The sequence below is a fragment of the Lactuca serriola genome, chromosome 8, assembly GCF_051521515.1.
Source record: "Lactuca serriola cultivar US96UC23 chromosome 8, Lser_US96UC23_V15, whole genome shotgun sequence".
NCBI classification, from domain to species: Eukaryota; Viridiplantae; Streptophyta; class Magnoliopsida; order Asterales; family Asteraceae; genus Lactuca; species Lactuca serriola.
In genome coordinates this window covers 177,995,258-178,013,880 of record NC_136415.1, presented here as the reverse complement: position 1 = coordinate 178,013,880, position 18,623 = coordinate 177,995,258, and the positions used below count along the sequence as shown (strand labels likewise).

At 33.5% G+C, this 18,623-nt stretch overlaps 1 protein-coding gene and 1 long non-coding RNA gene across 3 annotated transcripts; one reads left to right on the top strand and one right to left on the bottom strand.

Annotated features, from left to right (window-relative positions):
• The first annotated feature begins 6,660 nt into the window (after positions 1–6,660).
• Positions 6,661–7,648, top strand: LOC145066029 (uncharacterized). The gene is made up of 3 exons (XR_013688612.1): positions 6,661–6,991; positions 7,064–7,197; positions 7,439–7,648. It is a non-coding gene; the product is annotated as an uncharacterized LOC145066029 (long non-coding RNA).
• Positions 7,649–8,960: 1,312 nt separating this feature from the next.
• LOC145066028 (uncharacterized) lies at positions 8,961–13,605 on the bottom strand. 2 transcript variants are annotated; one of them, XM_079013178.1, is made up of 13 exons: positions 13,209–13,605; positions 12,826–12,907; positions 12,534–12,637; positions 12,258–12,384; positions 11,925–12,019; positions 11,323–11,446; positions 11,155–11,235; positions 10,967–11,065; positions 10,690–10,848; positions 10,557–10,605; positions 10,070–10,179; positions 9,741–9,917; positions 8,961–9,404 (listed from the first exon to the last, which is right to left on the bottom strand). In XM_079013178.1, the coding sequence occupies exons 1-13, from the start codon at positions 13,244–13,246 to the stop codon at positions 9,072–9,074; spliced, it is 1,578 nt and encodes a 525-aa protein (XP_078869304.1). In that variant the 5' UTR covers positions 13,247–13,605; the 3' UTR covers positions 8,961–9,071. The 2 variants fall into 2 exon arrangements, with proteins under 2 accessions (XP_078869304.1, XP_078869305.1); XM_079013179.1 differs by lacking the exons at positions 12,826–12,907; positions 13,209–13,605 and having other exon boundaries at positions 12,258–12,370; positions 12,534–12,614.
• Between the last annotated feature and the right edge of the window lie 5,018 nt (positions 13,606–18,623).

Genomic DNA, 18,623 nt, shown 5'->3' with positions numbered 1-18,623 from the left:
ATATATGGTGTTCTCAAAATTCGATTATGATTACGACATCCCTCTTCATAGTTCGAATTGTGAGAACATGGGAAATAAAATTTTATAGCATGAATCGTGTCTCATATGCTTCGGTTATAGGATCGATTACGTCCATTTTAAATTTTCCAAATGCTTAGGGCATTAAGAGGGAAAAAAGGAATAGAACTGGATATGACTAAAATGATTAAGCAATTGTCGAGGACAATCTGAGGTTTACCAAAGATTGGTTGCTCGTGGACAATTGTAAGTATAATGTGAACTTTAGAAAGGACCATATTGACATATTCTGAAAATGAGGCAACTCTTGTTCAGAAGTGATAGTCAAAATGGTAATATGGAATTGTTTTCATAGGCATAAGTTATTCTTTAAATCTATGTAAGATTAGAAAGCTTAATGCGAGAAGGATGTTCAAAGGAATGAACTTTGAATTTCAGACTTTGGTTCCATGGAATTGCTCTCCATTGGAATTCTTTGTAATGACTGTAGCCAAATCTTTGTGACTTTTGTGCATAGTCATTACAAGAGAATCATCGCATATAAGTTTAGAATCTAACAGATTACTGTAAATGGCAAGAGTTTGGTATTCTTACATTTACAAAAGGGATTTGGATTGTGAAATAAGCATCATTGGAGTTGTGTTTAATTGATCTATTTCACAAGAGAAAGGACCATAGGTAAACATAGTGTGCATGCTTGGAGCATGGCATGGCTATTGTTTTTTCTACTCAAGTATTAAGTTGATAAAATCGAAACATTGAACAATGAGTAATTAATATGGTGCTTAGATAAAATGTGTTTTCATTTACTCTCAAACTGTTGGGGCCATATAGGATTAGTATTATTCTTGTGTTTCACTTTACGTGTTTTGACTTCTAGAATAACTAGGTCGTTGATCTTCCTGGATGACTAAGTTATTCAAACCATCCACAGTTGGTTATATTTTGGAAGTAGATATGAATCAAGACTTTCATGAATCTGGCTTGTAACATTTGTCTAAGGTGCATTAGACATAGCAATGGTTGCTACAAAATTCATGAGTGCTCATAAGTTCTGAGTATTGGATTAAAACCACGCTCACTTGTATCACTTCATGGAATTTATCTCGAGTGATCATGAGACAATAATATCATAAAACGTGCTTTTGTGCATAATTCAACAAGTAGTTAGTACAAGCATATGAGTCGAAGTTTATCTGTTCTTTCTAGCAATAGAAGAGATATCTGAGCCCCTCGATGATTTGGTTTTGACTTATGTGTCGGGCCTGGCCAGAACCTAATTGATGTGTTCAATTTAGTTCTAAGTCAAAAAAATCAGAGATCGAGAAACAACTGCTGGAAAATAAGTACGACATTGTTCCATGTATTCGTCCGGCTGATATCATAAGAACAGAGGATTATATGATCCCTTATCTAATGGACAAGTCATTTGACTAGGTCAGAGTTCGACAACGGCTTTAGGAGCTACGATTGCTAGTCAGGATCTTGGAGTCATATGTACTAATAGTTTTAGACTTATCCAAGTGGGAGATTGTTGGATTAGATGTCTAAGCTCATAACTATTATTGGTGTGTATTCGACCAGAGAGTAGAATGGTCCATTTGGGTTGCACTTCACCTAACAACTTGTATGGATATATTTTTGAGAATAAGATGTTTATGATATATTAATATATTATTAGTTATAATATATTAATATGATATCATAATTATTTAATTAGTATCGATCAAGAATTAATTTAGTGATCAAAATGGAGCTAATTAAATATGGACTCTTGTTTATATATATGGATTGGGCTAAGATTTATTTAGGATGGGCTAAGAGTATATGGAGTCCATGGATAGTCCATGGAGCTTTTAACCCATGGATCCTAGGTAAATGAAGAGTCATGGGCATTAGGGTTTAACCCTAATCCTCCATACTATATAAAGGAGTCCTTGGTTCTAGAATTGGTACTAGTGGTGTGTGAATAAGAGTGGTGGCCGATTTTAGGAGTGCAACATATTCTCTTGAGTATTTCCAAGTTATTTTGGGTGATTTTTGATTCCACTTGAGGCTTCCACACTATTGGGGCTAAGCTCTTAAAGATCAAGACTTTAAGCCACATCAAAAGATATGTCATTCTTCTAGTATTTTATGATCCTTGCTCTCCATGCTATGCTAGTTAGGATGTAAACCTTGGAAACTCTTATTTGCATGTATTTTAGAGGAAAACATAGATCCAAGGTTTCTAGGGTTGCATGTACACCATTGGAGTGTTAGAATGCTCAAAACCCAACAACTCAGTCAATTCAGCCCCTTCCTCATTGTGAATACGACAAATGTGATTGTGATATTAGCAAGAAGATGATGTAATACCAAGAAAAGGAACGGTTGCACGAGTTCCTTATGGGCTTGGATGTTGAGTTTACTGTGACCAAAATCAAATTTTGGTAACAAAACCAACACCTTCCTTGGCCTACCATATGGTCTTGGAAGATGAGAGACGAAGGACTATTTCCAATGACAAGAGAGCACCACCTGAAGCAGCTGCGTTCAAGACTTCATAGAGGTGTGATTACAATGCCGCCAATCAAAGAAAAGAAAGAAGCTATTCAAATAATGTGAAAGATGGAACAGAAAATGAGGATTGTACAATTTGTAGGAGGAATGGTCACAAACATGAAGGATGCTTCAAGCTTGTTGGGTATCCAGAATGGTGGCCCATAAAGAAGGGAGAAAAGATCAAACCGATGCCAGTGTGCACCGAATCTGACTCAAGTCCCATACAAGGCTTAACTAATGAACAATATAAGTTGTTTGTTACGCACTTCTTTGGAACAGGCGAAAACAAAGGAACAGGATGCATCACCAACATGGTAGGTAAAAGAGGAGTGGAAGTAGAATTGATTGTTGACTGGGGTTGCACCGAACATATAACTCATTCTCCAAACATCCTCATGCACAAAAATAAATTTTCCAGTGAACCACCAGTTTTCATACCAAATGGAGTTAACATTCCCGTGAAGGGTAGGAGCGATTGCACACCCCCAAGAGGACTTAAAGTAAATGGAGCTCTTTGTGTTCCTGATTTTAAATGCAATCTTCTTTCTGTTAGCCGCTTAAGGAAAGATCTTCAATGTGATGTAACTTTCTTTCCTGATTTTTTGTAATTTAGGGGTTACCGACGAGGAACTTGATTGGAGTAGGTAGATGCGAAGGGGGGATTGTATCGATTGGGGATGTTGGAAGAAAGAAGGGCGATGGTGACTACTGTGGATATTTGGCACAAAAGACCGTGACATGCATCAAAAGGAAAGATTTCTAGAGTTAATTTTTTTTAAAGTAATTATATTGAACATATTAATAAAACGTGTGATTCTTGTGCAAAGGCAAAACTTTCCCGAATACATTTTCCTATTAGTTTGACTAAAAGTAAAGCAAATTTTGATTTAATACATTGTAACATTTTGGGTGGATATCGTGTGCCATCTTTCACAAAAGCTAGTTATTTTCTCACCATTGTTGATGATAATAGTAGGGTTGTATAGGTTTTTCTCATCAAACATAAAAACGATGCTAGTAAATATCTTGTTGACTTTCACAAAATGGTTGAAGTTTAATTTGGAAAACAAATAAATAAGGTTAGGTGGGACAATGGTGGAGAAATTACATCTAATTCCATGATCAACTTTTACAATCATAATGGAATCTTGTTAGAAACAACCTGCCCACACCACAACAAAATGACATTGTTGAAAGAAAGCATCGTCATTTATTGGAAACAGCCCGAGCTCTCAAATTTGATTAATCAAATCTACCAAAAAGGTTCTGGGGAGAATGTATTCTCACTGCTACGTATATAATAAATCGTATCCCCTCCAAGGTAATTGAAAACAAGACTCCTTATGAGATTGTTTGGAATCAAGAACCTAAACAGAGTTATATGAGGATTTTTGGTTGTATTGTTTACTTCAAAAATATATATTTAAAGGAGATAAGTTTGAAGAAAAGGGAAAACTAGGTGTATTTTTGGGTTATCCCGAAGGAACTAAATGATACAAAATCTATGACATTCAAGACAAAAGAATCATAGTAAGTAGAGATGTTTTGTTTTGTGAAGATAGATTCCCTTTCAAAAACATCAAAACCAATGAGAATTATGAAGATGAAGATCACATAAAACTTCATGGTAGCCTGTTTCATGAAGATCATGAACCAGCCCAGACAGTTGAACCCACACATGATGAAAACCAACAAAACCACAATGACATTGATACCCTCTCTGGTGATCATGTTCAAAACGAATCAAAATCTACAATACATGGTGAGGAAGAACCCAATACAATGGAATCTGATTGTCATGATAACTAAGTTATTTTCAAGCAAGATAATGAGCTTCGGGATCAAGCCAAGATAAAAAAATAAGAGACAACGATCGCAACCGAAGCTCTTTGATGATTATGTCATCAAACTTCCCCCTTCCATCAATCACAAGCAACCTGCCTTCGATCAAGAAGCCTCAACGGTACACCCTATATCCAACATTATTTCATATGAAAAGTTCTCTAATAATCACAAAGGTTTTTTACCGGCCATCGTTTCCGATGTTGAGCTGAAATTTTTTAAGCAGAAATCTCAAGATGAACATCGGCGTAAAGCCATGCAACAAGAAATCAAAGCGTTTAAAAGGAACGAAATTAGACCTTGACAAATTTGCCCAAAGGGAAGTGTGTTACCGACTCTAAATGGGTTTATAAAATAAAATGTAAACCCAATAGAGATGTGGAACGATACAAGGACCGACTGGTTGCAAATGGGTTCACTCAAATAGAAGGTGTTGATTATCACGATACTTTTGCACCAATTGCAAAGTTAGTGACTGTGCGAACTCTCTTGGTTGTTGCTACAAAGAAGAACTCGACCATTCAATAACTTGACGTAAATAACGCCTTTCTTCATGGCGATATAGATGAAGAATGTACATGAAAATCCATCAAGCTTACAAAAATCTCTCTATGGATTAGAGCAAGTTTCTTGAAACCGGTATCACAAGTTCACCACCTTTCTTGTAAGCTTAGTTTTTCATCCTTCCAAAGTTGATCACTCCTTGTTTATATACAGGAAAGAAGAGTCATTTATCGTAATTTTAATCTACGTAGATGATGTCATTATAGTTGGAAATGATTTTTCACGAGTTCAAGATATCAAAACTGCTTGATGATATATTCAACATTAAAGATCTTGATCATATAAAGTACTTTCTTAGCATTGAAGTTGTGAAGACTGATGATGGGTTGGTTATAAGTCAAAGAAAATACATCCTTTACATTCTTGAGGATAGTGGAATGATGGGATGCAAGCCAAGTTCTTTCCCATTGAGCAAAACTTACACCTTGACAAAGGAGAAAATGAAGCCCAAGTTGATGCCGGTCAATATCGTCGGCTCATTGGATGTTTACTTTATCTCCAAGCCATTCGCCCCGATATTAATTATGTTGTCAATATTTTATGCCAGTTTGTCATTGACCCAAGACGTAATCATATGGAAGCTGCCAATCGCGTATTGAGATACTTAAAGGGTACACTAAGACAAGGAATTCTACTTTCTCGAGCCACAGATCCGATTCTTACTGCTTTTTGCGACTCAGACTAGCTTGGATGTCCTTATACGAGACACTCGAGGACGGGTTACTTGCTTATGCTTGGAGGTGTTCCCATTTCTTGGAAAACAAAGAAGCAATCAGTTGTCTCCCGATCCTCTGCAGAAGTTAAATATAGAGTTATGGTTTCTATTGTTAGCAAAATATTATGGGTTCGATGGTTGCTATAGGATTTTGGAATTGTCGTAGACACTCCAACTCCTCTATTCCTCTATTCTATGATAACCAGGCTACTTGACACATTGCCAATAACCCAGTGTTCCATGAAAGGACAAAACATGTTGAAATAGATTGTTTCTTTGTTGGTGAAAGAGTTGAGTCCAAAGAGATTCTACATATGCCCATTGATAGCAAGCTACAGATTGTAGATTTACTCACAAAAGGTTTTGGCACACCCCGACTTAAGTTCCTTCTTGGCAAGATGGGCATTAGGAACCTCCATCCTCCATCTTGAGGGGGAGTATTATATATATATTAATTCACAAGAGGGTTGGGGAACACGAATCTATTGTTATTTGGACTTTGGCCACAAGTTTCTGCCGGTTTACCACAATTGCCATGTAATTTTTTTGAATTTTACACTTAACTCCTTGAACATTTTTTATATACTTTTTGATCTTCAGATTTTGGGTACACGTATTTTATAAGTTAGCATTTTGCTCCCTACACCACACGTGTTTTACATCTGCTTCCTCCACCGTTTTCTCAGCCAATCATCTGCGTCACCGCCATACATATGGATTAAATCCATTCTCCACTGTCTTCTCCTTCCCTCGAAACCCTTCCACCCCGCTCCTGAGTTATAGCAAAGAAAAGAAGAGAAGAGAAAAGAAAGTAAGGAGAGAAAAGAAGAGAAAAGAAAGGAAAAATAAATTGTCATTTGTGCTCCCGAGTCAGAGAGAAATGGAAGGAAAGTTAAACATTTTGTTCTTTCTTTTCAAATCCTCCCAAATCGGGAGGAAAGATAGGAGGAAAGTTTCCTTTCATTTCCTTCCGCTTCCTCTTTTAATAAAACTCGTCTCTCATTTCCTCCGATCTCCTTTCTTTTCTCTCTTCGGAGCAGCGGGGTGTTCGGTTCCCACCCGGGCAGATTTGTTACGTCGCCAATATTGAAGGCGGTCGACGGTTGACGATCATCATTGTGACTGACGTTGGAGCTGTTGCTGGTGATCGACGACTGCTGAAGGAGCAGCAGTCAGAGACCGTTTGGTGGTGGTTCTTTGGATCAGGGCGCCGACGACATCATCGATTTCCTCTTTTCTTAACGGTTCTACGTTTCCTTCACTGCTTCTCCTATCAGTTTCCGTTCTTTCTCTGGGAATCAATTTAAGGTTCGTTTTCGATTATTCATTTTCTTTCTTTTCTAGCTTTCAAAAAACACTGGATTTTGTTTCGTTTTTCAGGTGTTTGACGGGATGAGGTTGCAGGAACAGCTGTGTGTGTTCATGATTATTAGAGAAGTTTGAAGAAATGGACGAAGCGCACCAGGTGTTTGTTAAAATGACTATTTAAAATCTGGGTTTGAAATCAATAAATGGTAAAGTATTCTTATCAATTTCAGCCATCTTTCTCCACCAACTAAAATTTATCATCCATTTGCAAATTTAGCTTTCAAAGTTTACATTCTCTTATCATAATATGTTTGTTTATTTGAAGACTAATATGCCCTCAAAAAGGTAATATGCATAAACCATGATCACCTTACCAAAACCATATCTAAAAATTTCTCTACATATTTCCTAACAATATGTATACATATATCCTACAAACTTATGTAGGAAATGCAATTTATAAAGCAAGGGAGCTTTACGCCTGAGAAGCTTGATGCTTTAGTTTCTGTGTTAAAATTGGTGGGAACAGGACAAATGGGACCTTCATGAAGAAGTATATGTATTGAAAATGTTAGACTTTCATATAATATTACTTATAAAATTATATACAATAGTTCTGCTTAATATATAAAAAACCTTACTGCGCGTTTATAACAATTTCAGCCGACCATTGCCCTTGCTTCCTTTTATTGTATCTATATTGTTTTCGTTCCATGGATGATTTGCAAATGAAATTATTGAATTTAATTTTTTTATATCTTATTTTTTAGGAAAATAACTTAAGGATTATATGCAAGAAACAGCATCATACTTCTGTTATAATTTTGATTTTTCACCCACATAAATGATTGTTAGTATTATGGATTGCCTGACTTGCTGCCTTGCTTCCCGTAAATTATTTTTCTCGCAACAAAACCATCGGCCGCAGGGGAAATATTGTTAGTGTGTGTTGAAAGGTATGTGGTAGCATAATCATTTGTGTTTTTTTTTTAAAAGTTGTTCTAGCAAGTTGTTAGAATTTGTTATCAATAGATTAATCGTTTATGAACCGTTCAGTGATGGGTTTTTATTTTCTTTTCTATCAAAATATTGACTTTTTAGTTTACTAAAACACCATCACTTTTATAAATTTTGGTCTAGATAATATAATAGTAGTTAATATATTACATGATTTTTTTTAGGGATTAGGACAAGGATAATAACAGACAAAAAGACTATTCTGCCCCTTTCAGTAATATATTGGCCAGCAGGTTTGAAAAAAATGGACATTTCTTTATGGTTTTGGTAGTTTCATCTTTATATTTTTTAAGAGTTACATTTAAAAAAATTAAAATAGGATGCTATATTAAGCAAATAAGCAAAACAACCCTAAACCCTAAATTCCTTCTAGTTGGAAACCATATCATAAGATATCTTTTATATTTTATTTGCTTTATTTTTTCCTTTTATTTAGCCTGTTTACCATCTTTATAATCTTGTACTCCCTTATAATACCTCTCATGTTTTATGCTTGGGTATGAAGTAATAAGAAAAATTCTATCTATGATTACTATCGAGTTCTAGATTTATTGCTAAAGATAATTAAATAGTTAGTGCTTTTAGGTTTCTTAGAATTGTACATAAATTTATTAAAACTATATACATCAAACAATTGCACATACCAAGCCTAGCTGTCTTGTACAAAGTCTTACAGTTAAAAGCTAATTTACTTGCCAAAGGACATCAATTTACCCACCAACAATATTCCTTTTTTTTTTCTTATTAAGACGGTAATTACTTTTAGCGAACAATGATTATTACTAAATAGATCCTTTTGGTATGAAGTCACCTTTGATCATTATACTAATTAGTTTTGTATTTATTTAGAGTCTGGACACCATTATTAGTCTCATTTTCCTGTTCAATGTACGCCAAAAACAATACAATATGTTATGTTATATCCTGTAAGATCAAGAAATTAGACGCAAGAAACACAAACGATATTTTGTTTCCATACAATCATAAAAGAACCAAAGTTAACACCTAATATACAATATGTATGAAATCAAAAGCCACAAAATTAATCAATAATAACATATGATTATCTGGTTTTGAAAAAGTTTAAATCCCAACCACGTAAGAAACTGTCCATTATGCTAATAGACGGACTTTTCACAACTGTCACTGTGGCTTTTATCCCATCAGCCATGTCATCAGATGAGCTGGCGGCGATAGTACCAGCAGAAGTTCTACTGTTACTTCCAGAATCTTCCACAGACGCAGTTGCATTTGATGGTGATGACGTGGCATTGCACCGAGACTTTACCTCAGAAGGTGACTCATCACTTCTACAAGCCGTTGGGTCTATAGGCTGTTGATCACCTAAAGGAGTTGCATCTTGGTTTAAAGAAAGTAGTACAGCTTCCATGAGCATCTAAAGTTTTTTAGCAAGATGAAACCAATATATGGTTAGAATTTGTAAAATGCATATACACATAGGACAAAACATGACAAGACATGACAGCTCAGCACTGTGTTTGGCCTGCATTGTACTGTGATAAAAGAATTGATATTCAGGACAAGACATGACAAAACAAATTGTGCATTGTTTGACATGCATTGGAATCAAACCGATATAAATGGGACAAAAGCTATAATATTTATCCCACCAAAAAGGTGGGAGGCGGATTTGCATTGGATCCATCTGTCTGCGCAAAAGACGTAAAATGCATATACACATAGGACAAAACATGACAAGACATATACATACCCTTTCTTCTTCCTCTTTGTTGCATGGAATATCGTCAACATTATGAAGTGGATACTCAACATATTCATCATCATCTATTGATGTGAGGTCATCATGTTCGTAAGAAGATCCGTTACAAAACTCAAAATTAATCATTTTTGACAATGATGAAACACCCCCCTTTGTACTTTCTTCTTCCTGCACATACAATGATATTTAGTAGTAAGTATCAATATCTCCATTGTCATAAAAAAACAAAAAATTGAAACTTATACCCACAAATTCTTCTAGTTTTGTTGTAAAGATGAAGTGAGATAGAAATATGATTTAACTAGAAACAAGAAAGATACCTCTACGTTACATTGTTTATACGTTGATGACATTTCACAAGGCACCTCTATCTTGCTCATTGGTCTTTTATGACGAACTTGGTCAATGACTTCTTCGGTGCTACTTGATGCTGAATATGCAATTATTAAACAAATATAAGGAAAGGATCCTTAAGGCTCCACTTGTTACATAAGACAGAGCACAACAGGTTGCACTGCATTTGTCATGCACTAGAACTAAGACTGTCAGAATAATGTCGACAGACTAATGTCAACAGGACAAAATTTGCATTTTTTGTTCCACCCAAAAAGGTGGGACCATCTTAATTATAAAAAGGACATCAATGCCCTCATCATCAAAAATAGCCCTACTACTGTCATGTCATGTCATGTCTTGTCTTGTCTTGTCTTGTCATGTCCTACCAGTGTAACAAATGGGGTTCAAAGAATATTATACCAAACCAACTCCTATAAAATAAAATAAAAATAAAAATTAGAAATGGCATGCCTTGAGGTGCAAATATAAGATTGTCCTCATCCTCGCTCATGTCAAATTCCTAGGGGGAAATTCAAAAAGAAATATGATTTGAATATTATATAGGAAATATATTGATTAATGCATAATTTAAGTATATTTATACCTTGTCTAAGTAACTTAGTGACGTGTCAATCAAGCTTCTCCTAACTTCATCTTCGGGAGGTTGCAAGACATTGTGGAAAAATATGTTAATAGAATCAAAATAGAATTGAGGACGTGGAGAGTTGTGATCACCCTCAAATTTGATGATATTTTTGTCACCCTGCAAAATGTAACAAAATAAACCGCATGTTGCCATTTTTGTAATAATAAAATGAATTCTTATTGTATCAATTTGAAATAGCCACAATATAGTGTTTGTGTGTGTGTGTGTAATATACCATGTAAGCCTCATAAATACGATCGGAGTGATGTGGTTGTATAAAGTCATCATCAACTGCATGACCAAAAAGAACCGGAACAAAGGAAGACTTGGCAACCTAAAATGACAACAAAAAAACAGACCTATGAAAAAGACGTGAATGCCCTCCTCGTGTGTAACAAATGTAGCCTTAATAATAAAACAAACCTTTATGGTGTTCAACTCCACAATGTCAAATTTTGCCTTTTTTAGAATAGCCTTCCGCATGTACTGGATAGCAAACTTAATCTGAAAAAAATAATTGAATAAATAAAAATAAAAGAAAATCAAATTAAAAACTCAAAACTGTTATATATTTTTAGTAAGCTTCCATACAGTAAACTTGGGGAGACGATATTTGTAGGTATCCACAAGTTCCATCATTAAATCAACTAAATCAGAAAAAGGACTATCAAGAACCATTCCTGCAATTGAAGGGTCCTCAGATCCATACATGAGACTGAAAAAGATGAACATTTTAAGTCAATAACTTAAAACAGGAAGATGAGTATTTTAATAACAATAATAAAAACCTAATAAAAAAGTTTACTAGGGCTAAATGAAAGAAACAGCAATGTGTACTTTCATTTATTTGTGAATAACTTTATACAATTATAGCAATGTAATTTCAATTTTTTTTTTCTTATTACAACATTATACTTTGAAAAATGCACCTAGGAAGCAATAAATATTGCTATAATAGGGTAGATTGTTTAAAATACAATGTTGTAACAAGAAAAAATGTAAGCTAATTCATTAGATTGTAAAAAATAATAGTTTGTTACATTAAATCGTTAAAATATTCAAATCTAATGAAAAAATGGTCTGCATATATTCTATAAACAAGACAAGGTCAAGCTAAATGTTATATCTACCTCGATACACTGCAAAAAATATTTATAAAAAAAAAACTTTAAGAATATAAAAAATTAAAATACCTAGTCACAGCACCCATAGATCGACCCCAAAGGCCTATCAATGAAACATTTCCATCATCCCTCAAATGATCTACCACAGCTTTCAAATCTTGCTTCTGAAAATACCCAAATAAAAAAATTGATTTGATTATATATTTAATAGGTTTAATTTAAGTATCTAAAGTGTATGTTTCTTATTTTTCTTTTCCATTAAGTGCTGTATGGATAGATATGTTAACTAAAAACGATGTTTGTTTGTACTTTTTTGGACCGATTCAACCGTTTGTCTGTCTGTCTATCTGTCTGAATGGGAGTAAAGGACGATTTTACCCTTGTGAAAAAAGCAAAACTTACCTCATACCACCCTAGACTGACATGCTCTCCTTCAGAGAGTCCAGATCCAGAAAAGTCGAGGGTGAAAACTGTAATATTTGATGGCAATAATATTATAGCTGCTTCACTAGCATCTGCACGACTCCCACTGATATAAATTATATAATATAACCAAATAAGTACATAAAAATAAAATTGAATAAGTAAAAAAGGACAAAAATCTCAAAAGATACAAATGTTACATTTGAGCATTAATATCAAATGTGTCTAAGAGGCGACATATATATACTAACTAACCTGTTGCCATGGCAGTATATAACACAAGGCAGAGGCTTTCCTTCAGGGAGAACAGTTGGCATGTAATGACTACACTGAAGAACATCGCCTTTGCTATTTATAACCTGAAAATAACGTTAAACAATTATAGAAATGAAATTTGCTTTGTATTTGAATGATATCGCTACAATGAGATTGATTTTTCTCATGTATAATAAGACAGAATTGAAGTAACATGTTTTAAGAAACAAATAGTATGAAAGTAGGAAGCTATTTCTATCCTATGAAACAAATGGGCCTAAATCATACATACCTCCAAATCTTTCCGTTGATACCATTTTCCTTTAAGCATGAACTCTGGATCAAGTAAATCATTCTTCGGGTTATACTCAGCTCTGCAACCGAAAAAAGAGATTTCACTACATAAATCCTCAATGTTAAAGAAACGAACAAAAATCTTCATTTCAATTAACAGAGAGTTGTTATTAAACCCTAATGAAAACTAGTAATTGAAGCTCGGAACATTGAAATTCAGCTTAAACGTATGTTAAGCTGATTATTCAACTGGAGCTATTAAAACCACGATTCTCTACAATCCGAAAAACCCAAAATTTATTAACAGAAGATCATCAAATCAACGAAATTTTGACAAAACCCACATCAGATTTGAAGTGAAAGAGTCGATAAAAAGCAAACCTGGGTGGTCGAATGATAAAGTTGATTAGCTGTTCCATGAATATTCAAAAAGAAGAAAGAGAGAGAGATCTTCCGTTTTGTGTTTTCAGATTTTAGACTGTTTTTGCTGGGCTTTTCAAATCATCGATAACTGTAAATGGACGTGTAACTGGGGTGTGGTAAATGATACCAAAAACAAAAGAGCAAATAACTGGAAAAGAGCAAAAACACAGAGAAATCAGAAAAGTAAAGAGAATATTTCGAAGGGGAATTTCATCTTTGGATTATCTAAGAGGCAGAGGAACTTGTTGTTTTGTCGTTGACGTTTGGAGATTCTGGTTGGCGTCTTTTTCTTGGAAGATTTTGACCAAACGAAAGTCGTGTATTTATTTATTTGCAGTTTTGTCCATGAGTTGTGCACATGTCAGGGACTTTGATCATTTATTGTTCTTGTTCGTATGTACCCGATTGTATTTTCCTTTTCGGATGAATAAAACATAAGTCCCTACATCATCATTGTGTTTGATCATTTATTGTTTCTTTTCTCCTTTTTGGTCGATTAGGATGTTTTTAACCGAATAATGGTATCTTAAAGTAAAGGGAGATTAATTAAAATGACTTTTATAAACAAGTTAACCACATTTTTTGGATTTTTGTAAGATAACCAATTTTTTTTTATCATATTTCCTGGAGTATAACCCGAATTTAGGAGTTGGATTTCAAAGTAGTCAAGTAATGATCTAAACATTTCCAAAATATCTGTTTAAATGTAATTTTATGTGTAAAAATCTATTTTTTTTTACAAGTTATTTGAACGTTAGCCACCTACAAATATAACAAGTTGAACTAACAAACTATATATCTATACTATCTTATTATACAAACTTCGTTATTTCTAAAAATAGATTTAAGACGTACAAGCTTTTAAGCTGAATATACAAACATTTATCAACAAATTACAAAATACAATGCATTAAGTACAAATGTAAAACTAATATTGAAACATTCAAACCGCATCTTTATCTTACCTATAGAGGATTTAAATTTCAAAAAAAAAAAATCGTACTTTTTTACTAGAACGCGTCAACATAACTTTATCAACCTTAATTTTTTTTGCTTAAAGTATTGAAGACTTATTCAAACCAGGAGACACATTCAAATCGTCATATCCATTTTCCTCCATGAAATTCACCACCACACCGTCATTCATCTATTTTTTTAACACTGTCAGTCTCGATTTTGTTTTGCCTTCAAAAACCCGTTGGTTTCTCCCATCTCTCTTCTTTGTTTGAAACACTAATATGCCTACAACCCACTGGCCACCGCCATGGTGTTGCCTTCAGCAACCAACCATCATCATCTTTTTCTCTCTAAAATGAACCTAGACTTACGACTTCACCAAACAACACCATCAATTTTTCACCTTGGCCGCATATATATATATATATATATATATATATATATATATATATATATATATATATATATATATATATATATATATCTGCGTCCCTGTTCTGCCATCTTTGTCACGTACCACCACCTTCATGATCTTTGATACGGTGGTGTTGAATTCATACCTTGCAGTCTCGAAAGGTATCTTCGACTTCATCGTGAACGCAAAAGGTTAGGGTCTGTATCTTCAACTTCATCGTGAACACGAAAGGTAAATCTAAACTTCATTTTTTTATCGACCGATTCTTAGCACAAGGGAATTACTTTTAAATTTGAATCCCCTAATACCCTCGGCTCCATCTATTTAAAGTTGAAAAAGTCAAGTGCTTTCAATCCTTGACGCATCCCCTTTAACCCCTACTGATTTCCCCCCATCTCGGCAAATATCACTCGATCCTCGCAAATCTTCCCCTATATCTAGCTTCTTTCTTCCCTTTCTCTGAAGAACCTTGCCACTTTTTCTTTAAAAAACCCCACCATTACTCTTTTTCTTTGTATACTCTCTCACAATCACGAAAAACTCGAACAAAGCAGAACATTTGGATCCAGGTACAAGAATCAAGAAGCAATTTCAGATTTTATATTGTATGTATGAGAAAACTGACTGAGAAGATTGGTGTAAACTGAGAAGTGAAAGATGAATCGTCAGTGTTAGCCTTTATACAATTATTGTAAGTTCCCAATTATTTGTTATTTTTTAATGAAATCTAACATCGATTGCTTATTTTCTTCTTCTTTTTCCAATTTTTCTAGGAATGGGCAGTATGTTCGAGGTAATGGTCAATTGAAAGGTTTTCAGTTGTAATTAATGTTCAAAAGTCTCAATTTTGTATGCAACTTTCATTGACATCTTATAATAAAGATGTTTCTTGTGTTTAACCCCTTTTATATGTTTACAAGATGTGCGTGTGTGTAACAGATCCAGTAAGAGATTTTACCGAGCACAACATTTGATAATCTGTTTTGGTTAGTTTTAGTTATTTATTTGAGATATTTAGTTTTCTATTTTTGTTTTTCATTTATGCTCCGTTTTTCTTAAAATTTTCTGAGAATTAACGTAGGGCTACTCCATATTTTTTAGGAAATTGAACATTTTTGACAGAAAATTGTGTTTCAAGTGATGTGTTGAGTTCCGATCGCTTATAATTATGTTTGTTTGATAATATGAAGCCTTTGTAAATCTGCATTGATTTCTTTTCAGGTTCAATTTTTTCATTTTTTTTCTAAGGTGCTGATATAATTTTATACATTTTGAAGCATTGATGTTTGAAAGTACACTTATATATTGTTGTAAATTTGTTTTTTTGGTTTCATATGTAGGATAAACAATTTGGGCTTTGATCTTCCAAGAAAGGCACAACAAGTTCAAACATGTTCATTAGAATTTGTTGAAAGGCATCCTATTTGATTCAATTGTAGTTTAAAAGGCATTATAGCATCCTATTTGATTGAATTTGACTTTCCAAAATTTGGTAAACTAAAAAAAAAATTAAATGGTCATAAACGTGTATAATGATTTTATAACGACAATAAACATTAAGTAGCATATTTTATTTCTCGATTATAACATCATACTTTCATTTTTTTTTTCATATTACAGCATAGTTGCTTTGATCTTTTTCAATGCATCACCTGGTAATATTATATGTCATTCATTTGTTGTTAAAAAATCATTACTTACCATTACTTAAAAAAAAGCTATAAAAATGAAACCCAGTAGAAGGTGATTCATCTGTCCTTTTATGCTTTATGTTGGTTGTATTCCATCAACATACGAAATGCGGCTTAATCTTGATTTCAAGTGGAAAAAACAACCGGAAATTATCGAATGGAGAAATAGTTCAAAAAATTTAGAGGATTCAACCAAAATGGAAACATATGGTTATCTGAATGTGTGGTGCTATTTGGAGAAACTCATGTCATGTGAGTGATTTGTCTAAACTTAAACTTCAACTATGAGAGTCATGGGGTTACAACTGATGAAGTTTTTTTTATTCCTCTTTAGCTTTTACTTTGCTTTTGATTTAGTATGGGAATAAACTAAATAGTATGTTCATAAAAACAGAGGCTAAAAAACAAATTAACAGCAACTATGGTCTTTATTTGTAACAAAAAAAAAATTGTTGGATCAAAAGTTTAAGACAGAAAAGCTAAAAAGAGTAAAAGATATGAAACAAGGCATGGATTAGTGAAATATTCAAACCGGATTGAGCATTGGTTCTCTGAGTTTGAAAATCAAGATTGATTGTGTGTACTTTTTCATATATAATTAGAATTACAAACTGAATTTGATGTTTTAGATCCAGTTTCAAAGAATTCTCTTTGTTTTTTTTTTTTTTTTTTGTTTTTCTAGGATTTTAGTTTAATTATGATTTGTCCATACATCTTCATTGTATTTTCTATTTTACACAGAAGGCTAAAATTGTCATTTAAATACTTAATCTGATTGTTTGGTGGTGTGTTGTTGGGTGTCACAATAATGTGGATAGAAACTAATTGTTAGAACTGGTGCCTTACATGATTCCAATTAGTCTCTTCCTTAATTTTTATATGTTTTCTTCTTATATTTGCAAGAAGAACTTAATCAAAAGAAAGGAAATACTTAAATTGTCAATATTATACAAGTAGCAAAATATAGAGGGAGAATAAAGTCTTTTACATTTCTTATTATTTTGTACATGTATTTTGAAACATTGGCTTGAAATTTTGGTCATTTGAAGAGCCATTTTTGTTTTTGTTTCGGGCCATAAATATGTTTTAACCACCAAGGTCGTGGAAAAAACAATATGACTATGGTAGTAATAGGATCAACTATTGTAAGGATTTTATCTGGTCAAGTAGTGATCCATCTTCGGTGAGTGGTCGTAAATCCCATTATATTGTGAGAAATAAGTTTATTAGTGTAAATGATTATGGAATTTTGAATTTTAAAAGAAATGAGTTTGAGATTCATGCTGATTATTGGTGTGAATATATTGTTAAATTATCAATATTTACTTTAGTTTCTGAATTTTTTTTGGTAATTTGTTCTAATATTAAATAATTAAATATTATTTCCTAACGAGTTAAATGGTAAAAAATCAAAATGTGTTATTATATTTGTATTAAATTGTTAGACTATTATTAGATAGTTCTTTGAAATTACGGTATAATAATATAAGTAGTTATGATTTTAAATGGCTACCGTTAATAAATATGGTAACTATTAATTAAAATCTAACTTTAGATATCAAATATCACTTCAAAAGAAAAATAAGAAAAAAAAATCGGTTTTCCATTTAACATTCGCAATAAAAAAAAACATGAACTATAAGCAACCCAAAAGGTGAAGGTTTTTATCAGTTTTAAATTCGCCTCTAGAAACTAATTTTTGAAAAGATTATTAACACACGTCACTTGACGCGGGTAAACGGTATATATATATATATATATATACCTTAACTCACCTAACTATTTATGATTACACATGTAACACTTAAATACATAAGATTTCCCTACATACCTTCATATTTAGAATCTATTTAAACAAATAATTCACGCCAAAAGCCCATCAAAGCATATTTCACCCCCAAAATCAGTAAGTCATTCTCTAAAAATGTCTATCGACTAGTCATAAGTCTTTCTCAACGCTAGACGTCCTTCAACCTACAATAATGAGCTAGAGTCTAAGATAAAGATGTTAGAAGCCAAAAAAGCGGAGTGCGAAAAACTAGATGAGGAGTCTAAGGTACCGGGCAACAAATGTATGAGAAATTACGAGCTAATGAAGACAGTGGTGAAGCTTGAATTTTTGATTTGGGGGGAGGGGGGCACAATCTCTTGTGGCCCTAAAGAAGACAAGAAAAAATGGATAGTGGACACGGAGAAATAAATCCAAGCCGCTAAGAGGGTAGGGGGAGGGGGGAGGGAGGCACAACACCTTCTGGCCCTAAAGAAGTTCTGCCCCTGATTGAAGACAAGAAAAAGTGGATAGTGGATGCA